At 30.8% G+C, this 26,641-nt stretch overlaps 3 protein-coding genes across 3 annotated transcripts; 2 read left to right on the forward strand and 1 right to left on the reverse strand.

Moving 5' to 3' along the window:
* The first annotated feature begins 1,769 nt into the window (after window positions 1-1,769).
* Window positions 1,770-4,303, forward strand: LOC108857483 (PI-PLC X domain-containing protein At5g67130). Its single transcript, XM_018631472.2, has 8 exons — window positions 1,770-1,976; window positions 2,070-2,192; window positions 2,289-2,426; window positions 2,703-2,801; window positions 2,882-3,185; window positions 3,276-3,499; window positions 3,573-3,659; window positions 3,965-4,303. The coding sequence occupies exons 1-8, from the start codon at window positions 1,896-1,898 to the stop codon at window positions 4,127-4,129; spliced, it is 1,221 nt and encodes a 406-aa protein (XP_018486974.1). The 5' UTR covers window positions 1,770-1,895; the 3' UTR covers window positions 4,130-4,303.
* Window positions 4,198-6,248, reverse strand: LOC108857482 (uncharacterized protein At4g06744). The gene is made up of 2 exons (XM_018631471.2): window positions 5,337-6,248; window positions 4,198-4,899 (listed from the first exon to the last, which is right to left on the reverse strand). The coding sequence occupies exons 1-2, from the start codon at window positions 6,146-6,148 to the stop codon at window positions 4,332-4,334; spliced, it is 1,380 nt and encodes a 459-aa protein (XP_018486973.1). The 5' UTR covers window positions 6,149-6,248; the 3' UTR covers window positions 4,198-4,331.
* Window positions 6,249-13,149: 6,901 nt separating this feature from the next.
* LOC130512921 (polyadenylate-binding protein, cytoplasmic and nuclear) lies at window positions 13,150-13,659 on the forward strand. The gene has a single exon (XM_057011411.1). It carries the CDS (start codon window positions 13,166-13,168, stop codon window positions 13,586-13,588), a length of 423 nt encoding a protein of 140 aa, XP_056867391.1. The 5' UTR covers window positions 13,150-13,165; the 3' UTR covers window positions 13,589-13,659.
* Window positions 13,660-26,641: the final 12,982 nt, after the last annotated feature.

Raw genomic sequence — 26,641 nt, forward strand, 5'->3', positions numbered from 1 at the left:
AGTGGAAGTACACTCAAAACACCAAAAATATTTTTAAAAATTATTGATTTTTGATCCAAAATTTAAACTAAACCAATTTATATGTTAAGTTTAGGTATTCTGACATATGTTATTCAGATCTATATACAATATATTATTTTACTTATAGATTTTAAGAAATTCAAAATATATAATGAATTTAAAAAAAAATAAATAAATGGGTTATCCGAACCCGAACTGAATAGAGCTGAAATCTTTGACCCCGAAAACCCAAAACCCAAACAGATCCGAAACGAATCCGAATGGATACCTGAACGCCCAGTCCTAATCATAATTCGAACTGAAATTTAGAAATATATAAATAGGACTGAAATCATTGACTTCGAAAACCTGAAACTCAAACAGATCCGAAACGAATTAGAATGGATACCTGAATGCCAATCCTAGTCACTATTATGTATCATATATGTCATCATATAATTAATTGTATTGGTCCATCATATAAATAATCATATAATTAATAGTATTTTATATGCACCATCTTATAAAAATACATAATTAGATGACATAATAATATTAATTACTCTATATATTGCCATATTATAGCCTTCACAAAATGGATTTTAAAAAAAAATATATATATATATATCACAGTGATTTTACTGATGCAATTTATTTTTTATGTATATAATAGTTAGATATTTCCAAAAATAAAAGTCAGATATTTAGGGATTTTATGGCCTATATCGAAGGCCCTTAATCACGCACACATAAGATTGGAATGTTGCTGGTAGATTAAATCGTATCTATATAAAATTTTAACAGAAAAAGGAATTTGAATGATGGTGAATCACGCTGAAGTTAATGATAGTGTAAACTTTAGGAATTACTCATATCAAGACATCAAGCTTTATTCTATTTCTACATGTTATTTAATGCTAAGTGCCATAAGAAGGGTGTGTGAATATGTGATTGTCAAATTTAAGTAATTAAATTCTCAACCGAACGGAATGGTTTAGCGTTATTTGTGGTATACGAATTTTTTGACTTAAAAATGTAAAACTACTGTATTTTGATCAGTGGCATTCTTTTGTAATTATTGAGGAAAATTAAGGGTTAATTCATAGTTGTACTTCAGTTTTAATAGATTAGATATATCCCCAACCTAAAAGACCTTGCAACCTATGTTTTTTGAAAACATTACGGTGTCTAATTTTCTATTCAACTGCCGAACTTTCAAAGTCATAGAGATTATACCAACTTTAGAAATGATTAAAGATTTCGGTCTTAACCAACAACATAAGATATGTAATTCTGCTATACTACACTTTTTCCTATTTGTGTGTCTACTTGGAAGACATGAAATTATATATTTGTTATTTCTAATGCATGTTTATGTGTGCTTCTATTTACAATTTTTATCACTTTACGTCCGCAGATCGTATATAATATCCTATTTATTTTCATAATGATATATTAACTTCTCTCTATTTCTACTTATATATATATATATATATTACATATCCTGTACATGAAATATTTTTTTATCCTCTCATTTTGTGCAAGGCGCGGATCAAATCCTAGTATATATTATTTTAAAACATTTTTTATAAAAAGCATGAAGCAATCCATCAATGCAAAACGAGAAACCAAAAAAAGCATCTTCTCCTCTGGTAGCTATTAATATGATCATTGTCTCCGAGATGCCCGCAACCTCTTTCCCCTTTTCAAGAGAAGAGATAAATTTAGACATAAGCTTTATATTGTCTTTTGTTGGTTGGTTGGTGCATTGCAAATTACGGTTGAAAGTCTTTAGGGTTACAAAGTAGTTTCTTCTTCCCAAAGTCTTTGGGGCTTATTAAATTATTTTTCTCTTTTCAAAAGTTTTATGGGATTTTGTAGCAAGAAAGAAGACAATGTTTCAGAAACTCACCTTCTTTCTAACTGTTCTTCTCATTCCATGTTTTCTCATCTTTAGCCCTTCTTCTGCCCTTAAGGTAAAGAATAACAATATGTGTATTCTCAAGAATTTTATCATAAATGTGGTTTGAATGTATCATAAATGTGTTGATATTTGTGTTGATTATTAGGAAGGAGAAACATGCATCGTGAGCAAGAATTGTGATCCAGGACTTCACTGTGAATCATGTCTCTCAAGCGATAATTTCCGACCTAGATGCTCCCGAATGCAAACCGTTAACCCCACCTCTAAGGTTCTTCTTTTTTTTTTTTCCTCTCTTTTCGTTTGACCATTTTTAGATGATAGTATATATTTGATTAATCGATTGATTCTTTATTTGTTTCAAAAGGTGAAAGGGTTGCCTTACAACAAATACACATGGTTGATGACACACAATTCATATGCTCGAATAGGTGCAAAATCAGCCACAGGGTCTATGATTCTTGCTCCTTCCAACCAACAAGATTCAATCACAAGCCAACTTATTGTAAACATTCTTCAATATATAACTCATTTCAGAAGTTCCATTCTTTCCTAAGGAAAAGAAGTTTAATTCTTTTGATAAACCCATTTCAAAAGCATCATTCTTTAAATTTTGATGCTCTTTTATTTTTGAATTTAAGCTTTAGTGATTATAGTTTAGTATTTTTGAGTTGTGAGTGAATAATGTTTTGAGTTAAAACTAATTTAGTTACCTTTTAATAAATGATATTTGTAAGCTATCTAAAGGATTCGTCTTTTATTCTCTCATGTGGGTTTGCAGAATGGTGTTAGAGGTTTTATGCTTGACATGTACGACTTCCAAAACGATATATGGCTTTGCCATTCTTACGGCGGAAATTGCTTCAATTACACGGCCTTCGTAAGTTCGATAGATTCTCACACATGAGTCCATCGGTTCCAATATGCATGTTTCTTATCGTGTTTTTGGTTCATATGTAGCAACCGGCGCTTAACATTTTACGCGAGTTTCAAGTGTTTTTAGACAAGAACAAGGATGTGATTGTGACGCTTATCATCGAGGACTACGTGAAATCTCCCAATGGTTTAGGCAGACTGTTTGATGCATCCGGCTTGCGAAATTTCTGGTTTCCGGTAGCAAGTATGCCTAAGAACGGAGAAGATTGGCCTACCATCGATGAAATGGTAACTAAGAACCAACGGTTGCTGGTTTTTACGTCAAATCCTCAAAAGGAAGCTACTGAAGGAATCGCATTTTTATGGAAATACATGGTAGAGAATCAATGTGAGTCCATCTCTATATTTTCCTAATAGATTTATTTATACACTTTATTATTATTAGCATTTTAAAACTGATATGATGTTTTGTTTTTAGATGGAGATGGAGGCATGAGGCCTGGAGTATGTACCAATAGACCAGAGTCAGCTGGTATGGGAGATACATCGAGATCACTAGTTCTTGTAAACTATTTTCCGGACACTGCGAATTTGATGGGATCTTGTAAACAGAACTCTGCTCCTCTTCTTGACACCATCATGAAATGTCAAGAAGCCTCGGGACAACGCTGGCCTAACTTCATTGCAGTTGATTTCTACAAGGTATGTATAATGTGGTTAGGGTTTGGTGAGATTTGATCCGGTTTAAGTAATGTTATGTATATGTGTGGTTTAGAAAAGCGATGGTGGAGGAGCTCCAAAAGCAGTAGATGTTGCAAACGGCCGTTCACTTTGCGGCTGTGACGACATAGCCGCTTGTAAGGTTAGTATTCCTTCTTCTTCTTTTTAACTACTAGAAGGTTCTGAGTCCCAAAGGTTCGTAAATCCTCTAGAGTGAACTCCAGACTATATTAAATCTAACTCTCATTAGAAGAGAAAACTTCTCCCAAACGGAAATCGAAAATATGACCCATTAGATCCATACTAGATGATTTTTAACTAATAGGAACAGGCCAACTCATCGTTGCTAAATAGAAAGATATAATGGTTATAGGTTTCAAACCTGTGATCTTCGCGTTATTATGGATTTTGCATGTTATTGACAAATGTTTAACGTTGTGTATGCAGGAGAACATGCCGTATGGGACGTGTGAGAAACGTGAAGAAGAGCCGAGCAAACTTGATTCGAAACTCATGATGATTGCTAAACTTACAGCCGATGCTACCAAACCGACCCAACTTGGGCTTTCTGTGTTTGTTGTAACCTTTGTCTCACTTCTCTCATTTTTTTGACATTGATGGTTACGTTTTATACTAACTAATATATGTTCCGGTTTCGGTTCGCAAAGAATCAAACCCGATTAAACTCGGTACCAAGTCAAAACTTATTTTACTTGTAATGATACACACACATTGCATTTATTCAGCAAATCACATTTGCAATATAAAAATAAACATTAATATCCATAATTACGTAAAAACAATTTGGTTTTGTCTAGAGATTCCGAATCCGGTTCGGGTTAAGAGCACGGTAAGATACCGGTGGCGAAGCCTGACCGTCTAACTTTTCTTGCTCCGGTTTAATCCGGTGCGGAGCTTTGTCACAAGGCATATTAAAGAAAGACTTAGAGTTGGGACACTTCTGTTTCCGCATGAAGAATTTTGCGCACTCCCATGGCGTTCTCTGATAAGGAAGATCTAGAATACAGTTCATGCGAACGTCTAGAATCTTCTTCTTGATAAGATCTCTACATTTTGGACCAACCTGCGTGAAGTAATTGAACGAGAGTGAAACGTTCTTGAGAGCTGAGAGCTCGCACACGATCTCCGGTATGGTACCGTAGAACTTGTTTCTAGCCAAGTTGAGCTGTTCCATCTTGTCTAGGCACCCGAAAGAGTACGGAATCGGACCGGTTAGCTGGTTAAACTCGACGTCAAAAACCGTAGCTTGGTTAAGCTTCCCGATTTGGTATGGCAAGCAACCGGTTAACTTGTTATTTAAGAAAAGGACTTCTTGTAGGGACTTGATGTCACCTATGCTTTCGGGAATAGGACCCGTGAATCTGCATCACGTCACATGAAAGTCCAAAGAAACCCCTTTAGATAATTAAATTCTATAGACATACATACCTAACCTACTCTCTGGTCTGTTCTTTCTAACAAAACAGACTAACTAACCTATTTAAATGAAGAATTTTGGATTACATATATAACGGTTAAACACAATACTCTTTCTTTTTCAAAAATATAAGATTTTTGATTAAAATCCGAAATGTTTTCAAATTTTTGGTAATTTTAACTTTACTAAAAATGTGAAACCAATTATTCTTTATGGTGTATTTTCTAACTGGGTGAATGTATATTTTTAAGGTAGAAGTAAATTTCTTAGCATGTTTTACCTAAATATCATATATTTCGGAACATACTGTATGAAGTAGATTTTTGAAACCTTTTTAGATTTCATTCAATGAAAATAAAGAAAGAGTGAAGCTTTTGTGACCTGTTATTAGCGAATGTGAGGTAAAGAGCAGTGATGGATCCAAGATTCTCGGGCAGTCTCTGAACAAGATTGTTGTGGTTGATGAACAAGACGTCTAGGTTAAGATTGAAAACCTGAGGAGGAACACAACCGGAGAAAGAGTTGAATCTGAGATCTAGGAACGTGAGATTTGTTGCTTTTAAGACAGAGCTTGGAAACTCTCCTGAGAGCTTGTTGTTGCTGAGATCAAGCTCGAATAGGTACTTCAAGTTGCCGACTTCGGGAACAGAACCCACGAAATTGTTGCTGTTTGCGTGGAAGATGGTGACTTCTTCTAACTTGTTGAGAAAGTTATCTAGCCTCAGTTGCTTGCCTCCCAAGTTAAACTGGTTGAACTGGATGCTCGCGAGTGCGAGATCGTTTGTTCCCGGGAACTTTGCGCACTCGAGTCCTATGTATTTATCCTCGGCGCAAATATCGGTGCCTACCCATGTTTTGAGTATCTTCTTTGGATCATGTTCGACCAGGTTTTGGAACTTCTTGATTACTGGATACACTTTCTCTATTAATGGACTAGAGAATTGTGGCGGCGGTGGCGGTGGCGGTGGAGGAGGAGGACAGTGTTCTGGCTCTGGAGGGGGCGGTGGAGGACAGTCTTCTGGCCTCGGAGACGGCGCAGGAGAATAGTCATTGGAGCTTTCACCACCGCCGATGATGATTTCGAGAGCGTTTCTGTCGGTGATGTGGCTGTTTGCTGTGGCTAGTTTTGAAAGAAAGTGAAGAGACAGAAGCAAGAAAATGAAAGAAGAGGAGTGGTGATAATTTGAAGCCATTGGTGACAGATTGATGCAAGCTTTGAGTATTGGCTTAGAGATAGATTATATAGAAATAGTGGTTGCTAAAGTGAAGCTGGAGAAGTCAATGCGGATGTATTATTCTTGTTGGCAGCTTTAGAGAGCATATAATTAGTAAAATCTAAAATTGAATTATTCGTTAGAATGAAAAAATATTAATGTAACTAAATGTCAATATTATAATGCCAAAGGGTGTTTGCATACATGTGTACCTTCGTTGGTGTTATCATTTTTCTTCCGTCAACGGCTATTCTAAATGATTGTCCTACTAATATTAAAAAAGGTGACATTATTCTTTAGTACGAGTGGCAAAAATATGAGTAATTAATATGTGCAGAAACTAAATTATTCACGTTAGGTGATTATAAAATTATAAACGTTAGGTTGAATCGAGCAGAGAACCAGTAACCAAGGTGATTATAAAATTATAAACGTTAGGTTGAACCGGGCAGAGAACCAGTAACCAAATTGATTTTAAAATGACGTCAATCGGTTCAACGTGAATAACCAAACCCAAACCGAAAACTTTGGTTTGGTTCGTTTTGGTAGTAAGACTTTATCTTGAAACATCGTTAAATTCATTTTTTTACAAAAAAAAATAATTAAATTCACTTTTTCAAATCTTTTCTTTTTAATATATAGAGTATATATGTGTATGTAATAATTTATTTTTTTTTGAAAATTTAATTTGTGATTTTATTTTATTATTAATAGAAATCTATTGTAGAAAAAGCTTTATTTAACTAACGCGTGTTGGCATAGTAGTAAAGGAACTCCGGCTGGAGTGCCCGCCCTGGGTTCGATCCGCGTTGGCCACAAGAGAATTTACATGGGCTTCTCTCGCCCTCCAGACCACTTTGCGTAACCAGGAGCCCTTAAGTGGAGGCTTAAAAATTTCTGTAATGGCATGGGCATAAGCCCGGTGGGCTAGTCGATACTCAAAACTAGCCACAGCAATAATGTTTTGTAAAAATAAAAAGCAAAAAAAAAAATTGTAAACTGGGGCCCCACAAGATGGGGGCCCAATCAAATGTTTCACATACATCTGCTCAAGCCCGGCTCTGCAAAAGGCTTTGGTTTTGTGCAGTATGACAATGAAGAATCAGCTCTCAAAGCCATTGGTTATTTGAACGGAATGCTTCTTAACGATGAGGCAGTATACGTTGGACCGTTTCTTCAGAAAGATTCTCCCCACGACAAGGGGTTCTTCACTGATATTTACGTCAAGAATCTCTCCAAGTCATTGGATGATGAAGAGCTTGAGAAGATTTTTGGAGAGTTTGGACCGACGACGAACTGTCTGATCATAAGGGAAGGTGAAGTTCGTCAAGGAAAGTCTAGAGGCTATGGCTTTGTTAGCTTTGAAAAACCAGAGGATGCTGAGAAAGCTGTTTGAGGACAAGGAGTGGTTTGTCATGAAATCGAAAATGACGTATAAGAATGGATATAATTTGAAGCGAGGTTTGAAATATTCTATCAACAAATCTCAGGGGTTGAACTACTTGTGTGTTAGGACTTAGGAAGCTGCATAAAAGTGTAACTGATGACACCCTCAAAGACTATTTCTCTCCCTATGGAACTATAATATCATGCAAGGTTTGTTTGTACATTTATAGAAAATCTTGAGGATATATCTCTATATATTAAAAGAGATGCATTCGTAATTAATGCATTCACACTGTATTTTCTGAATTTGTTGACGTGTCGCATTCACAATCGTTTAATATTTAATGCGTTCACACACTAAGTTTTAAACTATACTCGAGACAATTTAATGTGTTTGCATTCTATTTTTTCAATAAGCTCTTTTGGTTCATACATTTTTAACATTTGTAATAGTGAATTGAAATTATTTAAAGTTCTCTATGTACAACTACTGAATAATAGCATTTTAAAAAATATCATTAAGATTCGCATCAACTAAAATGCTTGAGCGAGAATGTTTTAGAAATAGAACGTTTCATATTTAACTTGGTTTCTTGAAAAGAGACATGTGACATATACGGTGATGAGTAGGGTCCAACGCTATACTCTAAGTGTATAGATTGTTTCAAAATGTTACTTTTGGCAAATGTGATATCAAATAGCGTCTACACAACTCATGGAGGTCTCTTTCAAAGCTCTTCTCGGATCTATGAAGATAACACTTTACTATTGGGTTTTTTAGACGAATTTGACAAGATTGAGAGGAGGAGACAGGTTGGTGAGAATGATGATGATGATGATGATGATGATGGGAATATAACTCTAAACCATGTTTTATGGTCGTGTCCATGGATGGCTGATGGTTTTAACGAGAGTGACTACAAGGGATGTCTTTGGGGAACTAATTGCACCGAGAGTTTTCTAAAACAATCAAAGTTAAAGGCAAGTGGTTAACTTCTAATGATGTTTTCGTATGTGATCATTTAAATTTGATGTGTTTTTTCTACCGTTTTAGATGATCATAAGATCACATGAAGGACCTGATGCAAGATCAGATCGAGAAGACATGGGAAACATGCTATGCGGATACTCACATTAACACTAATCAAAATTTATATTATTAAACTCAATAAAAACCAATTTCTATGAGTATAAATATACAATTTTTTATATTATGTCTAAGTTCAAACAACAAAAATAATAATAGATTATCTTATATAAAATACAAAATCTTAAAATGTCATCAACATTGTTTGTACAAACAATACAAATAATATTGGATGTCCTTTTTCTTAAACTATTATTTAGAATTTATTTGATTTTCCAAGCATTTAGAAACTTAAAAATGAAACCATTGGTTCGACATAAAAACTGTCGAAAATTCATATAACATGAAACCAAACAAATATAATAGTTTTAGGTTTATCACCGAAAAATAAAAAACCTCGATCACTTCAACCGAACAAAACAAAATAAATATGGATTTAGAATGGTATTTATATTTTAGGAGGTTTAAAAAAATAACGTAATACCGAACGAATATCCAGATTAAACAGATATAATATTTTTATCTTAAAAAGTAGGGCTGAACAAAATATCTGGAACTGAAGAACCAAGCCGAAACTGAACCGAAATTCAAGGTCCCGAACTCGATCAGACAAGGGTAAATAACCGAATGGTTCCTAAACTGATGTGTCCGAAGAACCGGTACTCAACCTGATCCGAACCGAGAACCGAATGAGTATCCGAAGATTTCCGAAATGTAAATATATATTTAAAATATTATTTATAATTATATGTATAATTATTTTAAAAATTAAAATCAAAATTATATATGAGTTTATTGGCCAAATAGCCATATTTCAGAGTGAAATTAAGTGAATAACTTTGATTTTGACATAATTAAGTGTCTGACTTTTTACTCACATTTTCTCCGGTTCTACCCCTTCTTATAAACGGTTGCCAGTTGCTATTCTTATAGTAAGGAACGTGTTTGGTTTTGTGACATATAATTATACAGAGTGTTTAATCTATCTCTAATTAATACAGAAGATGAAAGCATACAAAAGATGAAAGAGAATGCTGAATGAGTGAATAACAGTTGTACGCGTTACACAATTTATGTTACCATAACAGACAAATAAAGTTATTGGAATTGTTATTCTATATGGAAAATAGTATAGATCTCAAAATAAACTGTATTTTATCAACTAAGAACTAAACACTGTATGAAAATGTAAATCATAAACTAAAAATATATAATTTCTTAAACTGTGTTTACACGATCCAATTTTTAAATTAAACATACACAATGTAAATCCAAAACATCTTTAAATTAAACATACACAATTTCTTAAACTGTGTTTAGACGAAACATGCATTACTATTCTATATGACAAAATAGTATAACTCAAGAAATAAAGGCAAATAGAATGGAAATACGAAAAAAATCCCAAATGATAATCTCAAGCGTACATAAACTAACCCCTAACAATTAAGCACTAAACCCTACACAGAAATATAAACTCTAATCCAATGTAACTCCAAACTTTGAATGAAGACCATAAACTAATCAGTAAACCACACACAATAATATAAACGACACCCTATAAACTAATCACTAAACCCTAGACAAAAATATGAACCTTAATCTAATGTCAAGTTTAATCTTCCATAAACTAAACATTGTCCACTAATCACGCAAACTAATAGAAAATATAAACCCTTATCCAATGTCAAACCAATCTTACATAAACTAAACATAAGTTTCGAGCTGATAGTAAAAATGCATTTTCATTCTATATGAGGCATATAGAATACATAAAAATAAAATGTAACTGCAATGTAACGATAATGTACAATGTATCTCAAATGTTGATATGAGTATGCCTTCATGGAATGTGGTAATGCCTGTCTCAATGTCAACACAATCGTACATAAATTAAACCCTACATGGAAATATAAACCCTAATCCAATGGCAACCTCAATCTTACATAAACTAAACACTAGCCACTAATCACTAAACCATACATGGAAATATAAACCCTAATCCAATGTCAACCCCAATCTTTCATAAACTATGAAAATATGAAATATATACTAGTACCAAGTGGTAAGCAACAGTAAGTGATAGTCCATTGCATGGTATAAACCAGAATATTGAGAATGTACATTTCCATTCTATGTATAGTATGTAGAATAGAAAGATGGTAATTTTAGTTGAATTCGAAAGAGCATATTCTTATTTTTTGCAACATTTGAAACGTCTATCATTCAGTGGAAGTAGGTAATGATTTTCCAGAAAATAAACACCTATCCAATCATCACTAAACCCTATACGGAAATATAAACCCTAACCCAAGTAGTAAAATACGTAAATTTAAATACATGATGAATAAAGAAGCTAAAGAATGTGATATTAAACGTTCCAATTTATAGCAGGTATGGAAATAAGATGAATTTCCATTTTGCATGGTCCAAATAGAATAGAAACATGTAATAGGTATGGCCCTCCACATACAATACTTTGTGAAACTATGATGCGTTCAGCCTCGCCAAGTTCTCATCCTATAATGCACCCTTGATCACCCCAATCAAGCGGAGGTTGAAATAGTTGTTAAATAATTTCTTTCCAGTGGATTTAAAATCTGTCACAAACAATCTACTCGGAAGATCTAAATCGTCCATGTCAAACCTGAAGAATGAAGGTAAGAGGTAAACACGGCTAAGACAAAGTATTATATTAAACAAGTAGATATGAATTTTTATAGTGCAAACAAGTAGAATTAAAGCCAAAATAGTGGAGTATTAAACCATTCAATTCAATCTCAAGTACAATAGTTTTACATGTAGTTATTCTGTACCATTTTGAATAGAATAGGAATGAAAGATCTCATACTATGTCTAAACCCAGAAAACTATACCATTTCGAGTAGAATAGAAGAGGAATGAAAGACTGCATATTATGTCAACACACAGACAAACCTATCGATTGCATATGTTATTCCATACAACAAACTATATTACTATACTATGTACTATATATATCCACTAAAAATCACAATTCAAATTTAAGAAAGACTAAGAACAATCGGGGAAACCCCATCCCCAAATCACCTCAACCCTAAATCAATTGGCGAACTTCGTCACTGAAAACAGATACGACAACGAGGCTATAGATTTACCAAAAGATTATCCAAGTTTCGACTATATTGCAAATAGGAAATAAAACAGCATCAGAAGAAGAGAATCGAAAGTAAAATCCAAAACATACCGTAATTGAGAGATCTGAATCAACAGTGGTAATTGGAATAGATACAGATTCACACTATTTCCTGCTGCAACTGTAACGCTGTCGTCTGGCTGAAAATTCTAGAAGAGTAGTAAAGCGCGCATTTGCAACCAGTGAAGAAGAAAAAAAATATGATTAATCCAACGAAGGTGACGATGTGGAGCAACTCGATATCGAAGATGAAGATAACTAAAAAGAAAAGATGTGAAAACAGTTAAGCCACGATTTACTTTTACAAATTGTAATTTATAAAAAAATTCTTCAGGTTACGCCGGTTACAGGAAGGGGTAATACTGTATTTATATATATAGATAACGGCGTGTATTAGAAAAGTTAGGGATATTGGTTAGACAGTGAATTAGACGTTTTTTCATGGTCATACGACCAAATTTCCCATTATATATTAAATATATTAATTATTTTGTGTATTTTCAGATAAAATATGATAGTTTGTATAGAAATACTCAAAAAACCGTGTCCAATGAGTAATTTTAGTTTTTTTTGGTATATTTGGGTAGTTTGGATAGAAAATACCCGAACCGAATCAGGTAATATGGTTAATTTGAGTATGAACCAGTTTCAGATATATTAGTTATTTAGTTATTTTAAGTTTTTTTACATCAAAACCGAATCTACTCGAACTCGGGAGGACTCGACTCGAACCTGACTCGGAATTTTGTAATATCCAAATGATACTTAATTTTCAAACTTGAGAAATCTGGTATCCGAAAAAACGACGGATACCTGAATATTCATGCCTATTAAAAAGATAACAAAATCAATAATTTCATTCTTCCGTGAAAGACACGGGTTATTACCTAATATTCTAGGTATAATACGTGTGGGTGTGGATAGGTCATGCGAGACTCTAGTGAAGTGAGTAGAGGATCAGGTTTTGTTGCGTTTTCGAAACCTGAGGAAGCTTCTAAAGCTGTAAGTTTCTTAGATACACACACATGCATGATGCATGCACATGTAAAATGCATCACGTTACTTGAAATGGAGAAACTAATTAGTGGTTTTGTTTTCATGTATTCAGATGGAGGAGATTAATGGAAAAATGAAGATAAGAAAACAAGTTTACATGGATCTAGCTATATCACTTGCAAATGCAACTCCAGACCAGCAGAAAACCGTAAGTAAATATGTTAAAAAAAAATTAAGTAAATATGTTTTGTTTAACTTCATAACTATATACTTGTCTCTTTGTTTTTGTTGTGTTATTCTTCTAAGAAATGAAATATGATTTGTACAGAAGCTAGGTGAGAATCTTTACCCAATGGTGGAGCAATTTGAGCCAGAGTCAGCAGCAAAGATCACAGGAATGCTTCTTGAAATGGACCAAACCAAAGTTCTTCACTTCCTTGAATCCTTAGCTGCTCTCGAATCCAAAGTCGCAGAGGCAATGGAGATCCTGAGGATTGTAAAAGAGCAGCAGCAACAATATAGAGGTGGGTCTGAATCTGCGAGTGACTCAAAACCCTCTCTAAGCACTGACTCAAGACCCTCTCTAAGTTCAAGTTTTATAAGCCCAAAGCTCAAGTCTCTAGCGTGTGAACAGAGGTGGGTCTGCATCTGCGAGTGGCTCAAAACCCTCTTTAAGCTCAAGTTTTATAAGCCCAAAGCCCAAGTCACTAGCGCGTGTGAACAGTCGACTATCGATTGGCGAGAGGTCGGTCATGTTGCTGACCTACAGATTTGATTCCTTAGAAGAAGTCGGGGAATGATGTGGTTTCAGGAACAAGTCTCAATATCTGTGGTTGATAGTGCTAATCTCCCTAAATCATTTGCAACATAGTAGCAAACATTGAATTCTATAATGAAAATACTTCATATTCCTCACAAAATTTGGCGAGTATGTGTATAAACTATACATACCAAAGAAGAAGAAAAGGAGATTATGTAAAACATTTTTTTTTGCAACCTAAAGTTTCAAACTTTCAATGGTATGATATCTATTTGCTAACTTGGTGTTATAGGATCTAACTAAATAATTTAACATATATTCATGTTACATTTACTTCGGATAATGTTGATAAATATCTTTCAAATATCAGATTAGTTTAAACAATTTACTAAAAGCATAAAGATTAATGATTTTATACAAATTAGCATGATTAGATATTGTTGCCAAATCTCTTTCGTATATCAGATCTATACTATTAAAGCAGAATTCTTCGTAGGATTCTTCCATTGATTTTCTAAAAAATTACAATGCTATGTCACTAATAAATTATATATTATAATTTGTTTCTACCTAAATTTTTTTGAACGATTTTTCTACCTAAATCTAAACAAACGCATTATAGAATTTGGAAAGAAATGATTACCATATATTCTATTCCTTGCTCTGTTATAACTCTAACCATAAATTGTATACTGTCAATTATGTCTTTAATGTTTTGCAGTATAAAATCAAAACATTTTTTTTTTTGAAAAATATAGAAAATCAAGACGTTTTGCAGTAGTATATAATTTGTAAAATATTCTAATTTTAAAATCTTTTGTGCAACCTAAATATGAATATTGGTTTAGCCTCTTAATATATTACCTTTTCCGAAATACTATAATAGCATTCATAATTTTAGATATTTTCAATTTTTTTTTTAATTTACGAGTTTCAAACTTGTGCAACAATCAAAACCATTTAATACCGGTTTGTAAATAGAATAATATTTACGATGTATCTAATTTCAATATATACAAAAGGTTTGTAAATCAACTTTAATAAATACTAAAAACTCAATGTGACTAAAAGATTTTTATTCTAAACAATATTATTTTCAGAATAGATACATGTCTCCAAACCATATCAAAATATGCATGTAACTACACATATGTTTCTGTTAAAAATTTGTCTTTCTCAAAAAAAAAAAACTACACATATGTTAATCATTAATCATATCATCATTACACACAATTGTTTCATCAATATACTGAGAGGACCAGATATTTATATACCTACATTATTATAACGAACTAATTCACTCCACAAATATATTTTTCATCGAAATGAAATGTTCAACACATACTTTGTTGAAATTTTATTTGCATATCATTGTTCTTCCATTTATATAAATTAACAATCAAACTTATAACTTAGTTAATTTAAGATTTGATCTTAAGTTAGAAATCTTTTTATCTGAAATATACTATTGTTATTTTGTACGAGTTATTTTAAAAGGTAAGCATAATATTTATTAAAATGCAAGATAGGTTGAACCAACATAGCAATCATTTTATTATAACAAGAAATTTTCTCATTTCAATTTTGAATCATTAAAAATGTAAAATGAGTTAAATAAGATAATTATTCTATTTTGATCTTCATATAATTAAATATTTATATTTTAATTTGATTATAAAATAATTAAACATAAATACATTTTACAAATGAATATATTGTCCCATGTAATTTTAGTATTATAAAACAACAGTATATATATTAAATTGCAACAATATTTTCTTAAAAATACTACATTTATTTTTAAACTATGATCTTTTGTGGTAGCATAGATTATTTATTAACATAAATTAAGTTTATATATATTTTTCGGTTTGTACTGAAAGTGACACTTCAAATGCCAAACAATGAATATATTTGACATTTGAAAATAATAATTTGGCTTCGATTAGTAAACTTATTATTGAAAAGCTAAATTTTAAAAACTGTAATTGTAATAGACGATTTTCATTTAATTTTTAATTATATTGTGTAAAAATCAAAAGTGTTACAAAATAATATAAATCAATATGTATTCAAATTCTCATCAAAATCAAAATTTTGTTCTATTGAAAAATTAAATATATAATTTAAAAAATAAAAAAAATGTGGATTATGTAAAACATTTAAATTATCATCAATTAATTTGTTTTCAAACAAAAAATAATCCCGCGCTTTTAAAGCGCGGGTCAAATCTAGTTTGTTTTATAAAATTACTACTAAGGATTTGATTGGCAGAAAATTAGCATAAACATTATATTCGTTATTATCCTATCAACACTTCTCACAAAAACATTTACAATATATTAATGTTCTCCAAATATTTTAACTTTTTAAAAAGAACAATATTTCACAATAAAAATATAATATAATTTATATAATTACTAAGGATTTGATTGGCAGAAAATTAACTTTTTAAAAATAACAATATTTCATTATTTTTAATAAAAACATAAAAGAATATATATTTATATATTATAAAATAAACATATCTATATTACTTACAAAAAAAAATTATATGTCATATATTATTTTTATGATAATATTATATATGAATCATTTACTGCTCTTCCAATAAATAATAATGATAATTTATACATAAATTATATATAATTGATTTATTTTAGTTAATAATATCAAAAAATATTTTTATATCCAAAAATAAATTTTATCTTTTAAAATAAATTTTACATTGATTTTTCAAAGATAATAATATTTCACATTTAAAAATTAATTAAATTTATATAATTAAATAAGATTCATTATTTTTAATAAAATGTATTATTAATATAGATTATAATTTAATATATATATATATATATATATTATTTATAAATATATTATATAGTAACTTTTATGATAATTTTAAACTTGTATAATGTTATTGCTCTACCAATTAATTTATTCAAAATTTTAAGGAGGGCATACACTTTCTGCAAGATACTTCTTTTACGACATAATAGTATTGCTTCTTCAATAAATGTATCAATTGAGGCCTAAGACTATGTATATTGGTATAGAAGATTCAACGCCCTAATTTTTACTTTTTACATTCCAAATTATCTTCTTTTTCTTCCACCTAACAATTCAACACTCATTCATTTTTTATACTCTATAACAGTTTTGTTTAATAAACTTTAACATCCAATCTCATTTTTTATATTAATAAAAAATCTCAATTAGTTTAATTAAAATTTTAATGAATAAAATATATATTTTTAATTTTAGTTTCACTTTTATAAATAACAAAATAGAAAATATAGATATTCCTTAAATATTTATAAGATTCATATTACTGAAAAAGTTTTAAAGAAATATTTAAAAATATAATCAAGAATTTAAGGTTATAATGATAGAAAATATACTATAAATATAAGTTATTTTCGTATCCAAATCAAATGAACCAAATCTCTACTTATAGAGTTTAAAAAGTTATAAATTTTGATATATAAAAAATAAATTTACAAAATAATTAGTTGTAAATAATTGTTGTTTAATAATTGAGATAAAAAATAAATCCAAAATATATACAACCCAATAATAAAGTAACGCATGTGAAAAACGGGTCCCATTCTTTTTTTATTCAACGGTTGAATTTTTTTGACCTGCTGAGTCCCAATCAGCATTAAACATCCCTATTGTTTTGTCTCTTGTTTTTTCAACTGTTGAATTTTTTTTTTCAACAGGCTCAATGTACATAGCCTAAATAAATAGTCAAAGAATAGGATCTTTCTTGTCCTATCACCTATTATTTATTGATACTATCTTTAAACTATACTTGTGGGTTGTGTGTGTATAATTATCTTTTGTTTCTGATTTTGTTTTGTTGATTAAAAACTCTGAACACAGTAGCGTGTGAGGGTAAACAAACAGTGGTGTGCCTACATTGTTTAGATATTTACAACACTTTATTTTCACTTCACATCATCTTCTATTTCCTCCATATCATCTTTTCTTTTTCCACATCACAGTTTAACACCCATTTAATTTTTATTTTCTACAATGGTTTTGTTTAAAAAAAATTACAAAACCCTATCCCACTAATAGCAAAAATATAGTAAAAATGAGTTTTTTCTGTCTCCAAATGAAAAAAACAAGTTTATATTTACAGAGTATAGAAAATGATGAAGTTTGATATAAAACTTATATATATATATATATATATATATATATATATATATATATATAATTATAATCATATGCAATAATTGAGATAAAAAAACAAAGTTAGAAAAAATGAGCATCCAATCAATTTCTTACACTTGTCATCATCCACATATTTACATAGAATATAAACTGAGAAACATACATAATATTTTGGTCTGTGTTTAAAAAAAAAAATAATATTTTGGTCCAATCAACATTTGCCACGTCATACAAGAAGAGCACATATTTTTTATCAATGCTATTGATAAGTGTTAATACTGAATTTGCCACATCATATATATTTTACTTTTACAATAAACCATTGTAATCTTATCAGCTGTTGATTGTAATCTTATCAACTGTTGTTAATATTTATCAAAAGTTGATAAATCTCCCATTGTAAGTAGTCTAAGAACCTACAAACATTTAAAGTATTTGCAATAAAACCTACTGCACAAGGAACATGAGATTCTTGTAGCCTTAAACGATGAAAGGGGACGAAAGAAGTGTTTGTTCAAGTGGAGCGACTGCAAAAAGTAATAATTGAATTAATGGAGACTGGATCAATGGTTTATCGTTTATTGTGTAATATTTCAACCGACCATGGTAATGGATTTTCTGGTTCGTGAGTCCTTCTAAATAAGAATTAGCCAATCCATGAGTACACCATGAACAACAAGATATATACATCATTTTGTGGTAACCTTTGATTACATAGGTGGTTTGCATCTTCAACTTTTAATAAATTATTTAGAAATCAATTAATACTATTAAAACAAAATTACAACATATATTACTAACTATATATCATTAAATATAGCTTAAATATGGTAAGGTTTAAATAAGTAAACATAAACAAATATTGAGTTGATTACATTAAATAACATTTTTGTCATTTTTTACAATGAGAAACACTTCTCACATTTGACACACATTTTTAGTGGGACCTAGACGTTTTTTGACAAATTTGTCTTTAATGAGAAGAACGAGATGTTTGTAGACATGGATGGATACATGAATGTTTGTGGACATAGATACATAAATATTTGTGGAGAGAGTATGATATATCTCCTTTTTATGCATATCATTTCTTTACATCCTAACTAACAATTCTAACTATAATTAACTTTCAATTTGTTTTTTACTCTCAAAATTAATTATTTATAATTATAGCATACATATGAGGTATGGATGGAACAATTATGGATAAATGAACTCTCAGGAGAAAATTGTGGATGATGTATTAAAAATAAGTCAGTTTTGGACTACGAGTTCTGGATGAGAATTGTGGATGGCTGACTTGTAGTTGTGGATGAAGACTTGTAGTTGTTGATGAAGACTTGTGGACGATTTGAGTTGCAGATCTGGATGACTGACTTGTAGTTGTGATCACGGGTAAGTCTCCAACAGATCTGTGTACAGCGGTTTGAAAGATGAGATATAATGAGTTGGAACTGGAACTCGATCGTGGTGGTGGTGTTGGCGGTGCAAGTAATGGTGGGAGTAATGGTGGAAACATGGTTAATGGGTTTCTTATTCCCAGAGACTATGGTGAAGAAGAAACTCTTAAAAAGTCTCAGCTAACCACCATCGTGTTAAGATATTCATGTCCACAACTAGTCTATAATTTTACTATTCACGGTTGGTGTTCACCTTTTAACTTTGTTTACATGTTTATATATATTATATATATATATATGAAAATAGATCTTAAAAGATAGAGAAATTAATATATAATTTATTATGATAATTATTTTTGTTTAATATATTTTAGAATTTGAGATAAAAACAAATGAAAAATAAAGTGGAATAAGAATAGGAGAGAGATAGCTAAAAGAGAATGGGACAATGAAACATGGGACAAGAAACATGTTCATTTCATTGTCTTGTAGTATAATTAAAACTAGATTTTGATCTGCGCTTCGAAAGCGCGGATATTTTTTTTTTTACTTTTATGAAATATATTATTTGTTTGTAATTATTGAATGTATTTATCTTAGTAAAATTTTTTTATAGTAAATTCGACACATAGAGTATCTCTGGTAAACCATGTGTTTTTCTGGCTTTATTTTATTCTCTCTCCAATCAACATATTTATTTTGCTTGTTGTTTAAATAAATGATTTAGAACGCAATTGTACAATACTTTTACATAGATATTTTATTTAAATAATGTGACATATTTCTATATTAATTAAATATTTACATTTTAATTTAAATTTGTATACAAATCAACATATTTGTTTAGTTTGTTGTTAAAATAAATGATTTTGAATCCAAATGTACAGTATCTTTATATTGATTTTTTCAGTTAATATAATTTTTTAAATATATTTATTTCAACTGAACCAACTAATATTTTGTTAAATTGGCCACTGAAACATATTTTTATACATCGATATTTATTTTTCATAATTAGTGTTATATATTTAGATGTATCATAGTATAACTAACGATATTCAAAAGACAACTGAATTAGGTTGTATGGCTATTTTTGTTATAAATATCCAAACCCGTTTTAGATACCCGAAAAGAACAACATGTACCTAAATGGACAGATAATGTTCATGTCTAACTGATTTTATAAATTAATTAAAAAACTATTTCTATGTATTTGGCTAAATTAAATGAAATAGAAAGAGTCTTTTCATCAAGTAAAATAATTATATGGAGTGAAAAATTAAGTGGCAATAAATGTAGCACATTTTAATTATTTTGATTTAAGTTATTATTTTATTCACAAAAACATATCTTTGAACTATATTTTTGAGTACGTAATTTTCCACCGATTGAAACTAAAATAAAAATATTTTATTAAATAAAAACTAAACCAAACGTTTAATCATATGAAAAACCTAATTATTTAACATTTTTGATTTTATAATTGGCACAAAGCTAATATTGATTAATTAATAAATAAAAATATGCACGATTATTATTATGGTAATATAATTAATGATTTAAGTTATTATTAAGATAACATAATTAATTAAATTGTTAAATTAAGTGAAATATGGAAACACAATTAATAGATACTACTATTCATGTATCCGAACAAATTTAATTAAGACCACTGTTCAAGTTTCCAAACACACCAAAATTTTTTAATCATTCTATTCAAGTTTCCAAACACTCCGATTTTGTACTTCAGATTTAATAATATAGATGTGAAAAAGTGTCGTTAGGTGTAAAAATTCAGAAATATTTCTGTTAGTTATGGAAAAAAATGTTAAACAAATCCTCAACTTTGCGATTTGGACCATTATAATCTACAGCTTTCAAAATAACCACAAAAATCACATTTATTATCAATTATCTAAAAAACCTCTAACTTTTCGTTGAATGGATCAATTTAAACCCGACGTTAATTACACTAAAAAAATATTTAAACTCAGTTAATTCTCGTCGTTAACCAAAACGATGCCGTATTTTGTCGATTAAAGAAACACTTCTCCTCTCATTATTTCTCAAATCGATTTGGGGGTTTTCTCTCAATCACGAACCCTAAATCACGAATCACCACCAAAAATCTTCGACGAACCAGATCGTAGAGAGAAGAGATGGGTAATCAAAAGAATAAGAAGTCTCGACAAGGGAAACTCGGTGGTGCCAGCTCTGTAGCCCTATGTCAGCGGCGTCGGGACAATCTCGTGGCGAGCTTCTCGGAGAATCATCCAAAGCCTTTGGGTCCAAAGTGGATCGAAAATAAAAAGTGGAGTCGACGATGTAGGTAAGATGAAAAAGAGCAAAACAGATGCTCTCGGCGGGGAAGAAAAAAAAAAGAAGTGTTTTTTAATTGATAAATATGGCGTCATTTTGGTTAACGAAGAGAACTATCTTAGTTTAAATGTTCTGTCAGTGTAATTAACGTCGGGTTTAAATTGATCTATTCAAAGAAAAGTTATAAGTATTTTAGATAACTGATAATAAATGTGTTATTTTTGTGATTATTTTGAAAGTTTGGGATTATAATGGTCCAAATCGTAAAGTTGAGGATTTGTTTAACATTTTTCCGTTAGTTATGTCTTGATTAAAGTTTTCTATATCAGTTTTCATTTAATGCAATCTAAAAAAATATATTGTAGAAGTTAGTGCTAACAACTAGGGATGTTAAACACAGATATCGTTTTGATTATTTTTTCGGTATTTAGGTATTTTGGTTTGTAAAAATATATTAAAATATATTTACTCTGGTTTGGTTTAGTTTATGTACCATCGGTTTTCGATTATTTGGTTTATACCATAAAATAATAAATTTATTTATCTTTAAATTTTTTATGAATTTGAATTTTATATAATTAGATATCTGCTTTTACATAACATGAAGATATTTTGGGTGTTAAATAACTTAATTTTCTTTTTCTTTTACTATTTTTAAAAAGTTTGTAAACATGTTAAGTTAATAATTATAATATTTTATAGAATAAAATAATAAAAATACATATTATATAATAACTTAATATTAGCACACATATTTGTTACAAAAAGGTAAAAATTTATGTATTATTTAATTTGATCAAAATGAAACATAACTCTTAACTTAAAATAAAATATTCAATCAATAAAATCAACATTTAAATATGAAAATCATATCAATAAAATATATTATGTGTATATTCCTAATGATCTTATATAATTTACATATATAGTTATACTACTGTATTTTAATTGATCAGTTTATTCGGTTTATATATTAATTCATATCTATATACCACGGTTTTTTTATAAAATAAAATCTATTTGATATATTCGGTATTACCAAATCAAACCACTTTCTCTATTTTGGTTCAGTTCGATTTTAATTTGTTTCAGTTTTACCGTAACAACTTTTTTCATATGTATTAGACATTATATATCAATTTTGTAATAAGGTTTACCAAAGAATATGTGATGTTAAATAAACGAATATGGAATGTTCGATTATTGATTACCAATTTTGTTATAAGGTTTACACAAAATTTATGTAATTTATCTTGTTTATATAAAATAGCATTAAATAAAACTAGTTTAACCAATGAAAAAGATACGCTATTTTGTGATTGGTTAAAATTTTTAAGTGACATTAAATTTTGTATAAAAAAAATGAGAACATCACTTATTTTGAAATAAATTAAAATCTTAAAAAACCAGTTAAAGTGATACAGAGGGAGTGCATAACTAAAACTATGTATAAACACGATGTACATTAACATTAACATTTGTAAAAACGTCAACACATTAAATAAATATTCACAACACTTACATATTATATGATTGATCTAATTTATTAAGCTTAAGATACAAATGAATAATTATGCGTTGATCATTAATGTTTTTATTCAAATATATATGTTGGAGCAGAAAGGAAAAATTATCAAATTTTCATATTAAAATAATGTTGCATATTCAAACAAAATTTTTAAAAACATTACAAATGTTTGTAAATCATAAATATTCTGCTAAAACAATACTAAGTAATTTTAGATAAAATCTAGAGTATATAGATCCAACATTTCTTAAAAATCAATAGTGTTGTGAATGTGTATATTATTAATGTCGAATATGAACTCCTTATATAGGGAGTTACAATGTCTGAAATCTTAATGGGCCGGTTACAAGATGGGCCACTAATGGGCCAAAGCCTAGTAAGTATCTTTTGGATAAACATCCATCTGAACCAGTCGGTTCATAACACTTCCCCTGGATGTTGAATCCATCTTGAGTTCGCCAGATACCAAATCCTTTTTGGGCTCGTGATACACTTTACCAATTACTTGGTGTTGCCTCATTAAAACCTTACCAGGAAAACCCGGTGGGACAAAACATGGTGAAAGAAAAAAAGTACAACATGTATCACTTCCCCTGATTTGTACCTCCGTATATGCTCTTGAGGTTAGCGCATGAGTAGACTGGTGGGAATTTTATGGACGCCAAGTCTCTGAGCTGGTCTTCATAATTGCACGTCCTGGACTGATAGGAAGGTCTCATGGACGTGGTGCTGATGTAGACATGGTGAAGAAGCCGGTTGACATGTCTTTGGTTGGACTTGTACTTCTTCATATTTGTTTTCCAACGTGTGCATACTGCTTGTTTGAGAACTATCCATGTATGGATCCAATTTATAACCTGTATCATAATCAAACTAAAACCAAGCAAACACATCTTTGGGTTTGGTTAGTATAAAATAATCTCAAACATTAGTAAAAGGATATTTCAATCCTGTCCCATTGCCTTTATATTTAGAAATAACATAAGCTTAGTTCAATGCTTATGTTCGGATGTGTGTAACAAACACATTAAGGCAAGGCGCCAATGGCACCTTTGGCAAGGGACATGTATGGCTTTATTTCCAATGCCTCATGGTCTGATCATTTAACAACATATATGATCATATTACACTTTGGAGTAATTTGGACATATACTATTAAGTTTAGACTTAACTATGGTTTCACTTATGTGTATTTACATCTGGATGTGGCTTGAGTCTTTTCTAGACCAAAGACATATGTCTCTGTCCAATTTAGGATCAAAGGACCCGTGACCTATCTCAGATGGCCTCGTGACCATGTTCCTTCTTAGAACAAAGTGAGTCAGTACTTGGACCAAGTGAAAACCATTCGACCATAAGTCTTGCATTGGATTGTATACAGACTAAGGCACAACTTTCTTGTCGTCCTTATGACCAAATGGGTCTATGTCCAGATATAGGGACTATGGGACTATGTTACCATACAGTGGGGCGAGCCATAGACTTTATAGTAAGCATTTAGGGTCAATGAACCTTATAGGCTTTACATAATGGTTCATGCCTATCGTTAATCTATGCCTTATTCATGCACAAGGATTTCATCTTTAAGTATATTTAAGATACTTACTTTGTAGTCCCAAACAATCTTTGTTTGTCCCAAAACTTAATCTTTCCCAAAATATTCATTTCAATGCTTTCTTTAGATAGTCTTTTGGGAAGTGTCTCCAGAGGTTCCTAGGATATTTTCTTTAGATCAAAATATTCATGTATACTCTGGTTCTCGAGAACTTTGTTGCTTTAGACAACTCTATATCCTCTGAGACTTATATATATTATCCAGTGGACTTATATAATCAGGCGGTTTACATCCTTGAACCACAAGTATAAGTTTTCTTATGTGCCAGACTTATCGAGGAATCTCAATGTTTGTTGCATCCACCATAAGGAGCTTATCTCCTTTTAATTGATTCCTGGTCTTTGTGATAATCCTTGTGCACATGACCATGCTTAATATTATGCATATGGTCGTGCCTTACATTAAGTGTATCTCGCCATAGAAATTTCTTTCACAAAGATTGTTTTATGTCCAACTGGTTTAACATCTAGAGGTGTCCGTACTTATGGGACATATCCTCTCTTAACTCCACGTCTACTTTCTTATTTGATCTTAATCTCATATGTTTGAATGCATTCATATGGACGTGGGTTTCATGATCCTCATTGATCTCATGATCTCAAGTGCTACATTGCGCATATTATATCATTAGTTTCGAGTACTCGTCTGTTCCTTTGTGTCCTAGACATGACATCTTATTGAGGTTTTATTATGTCCTTCAATACCCTGAAGCTTGGCGTCCCAAGCATCATTAGGTACCTTAGGTACAACCATATCTTATGGTTTCCTCATCCGTGGCCACAGCTTTTAGGTTTGTCCATCTTTGGATCGACTATGTCTAGGAGTCCCTCATCCACGGTTTCATTTGCACCTTTCTATATTTATCTGAGGGATCTTATCTTTAGAACATATTAATCTAACTTGTTTAGATTCAGTAGCAACTTGATTGTGTTCTATTGAACATCAAATCTTACTTGGTGCATTCATAGCTGGTAGAAATGACTTAGTCATTCTATTCGGGTCAGGAATCTGGCAATTGTATTAAGCTAGCTTCTGTATAAACTTTATGGACTTCTAGAAATCATTCTAGAGTCTGAGGATCTTGCCAATATAAGGATGTTTTGATTCCATATAATTTTCTATTATCCAGCTTCCCCTTAATGTTGGATGTTCGGATTCACTGAGGTGACTATCCGTGTACCTAGGCTTTAAACAACTTGTCCGTGGATAGCTCAAGGTATTTAGAAACGTGGGGAACTTATATAAAAACATATCCAACATCTATTCCCATCCTCTCATCTTATATTTCTGTGGTGGAGCGATAGAATTTATAAGTGGCACTTCTTTATGTGCTAAGATGAGGTGTGTCTGGCCTTTGACCCGTTTCAATCAATAGGATGGGTATCAATATTCATTTCTGTGTGTGTATGTCCATGTAGAATAAAATGTGGTTTTTTTTATCCTTCCCCCATGGACATATCATACATTTTTAAAATACTTTTAGAATGTGAATTATTTAAAGATATGTAGTCTTTTTAGGCGATTTTTTCTTTCTGTTCTTGTCCTTTCTTTATGAATATCCGTGTCCTCATTGAGTCATGAGATGTTTTTCTACATTCTCTATGATCATATAATGTTAATCAAACCCTTTGGGACGTGAGCACTTTAATCTATATTCACTTGGACGTTTTGAAGTAACATGTTTTCCTTTATCCTTAGTTTAGTCCGAATGGGATAAGACTATCTTTGTTCTTGTGAACTCTTTGATGTTTCAATATTGTGTATGTCCATGTTACACGGAGTGATTAACACTTACCCCCATGGACATATATACTTTTAGACGTGAGTTCACTTAGCTTTTACCAAGACTTGTAGTCTTTGCCATCATACAATCTTCTTTTGGGCGGTTTCTCTTTAATGAAAATACTTTGTTTCATTTCTGCCCATGGTTTCAATTTGAAACTATCCATTCATCAATTCTTAAGTCTTTCACTTATAAGAATGAGTAGTGTACACGTCCTCTCTTTGTGTACATAACCCAAATG

Source organism: Raphanus sativus, chromosome 5 (assembly GCF_000801105.2).
Source record: "Raphanus sativus cultivar WK10039 chromosome 5, ASM80110v3, whole genome shotgun sequence".
Lineage (NCBI taxonomy): Eukaryota > Viridiplantae > Streptophyta > Magnoliopsida > Brassicales > Brassicaceae > Raphanus > Raphanus sativus.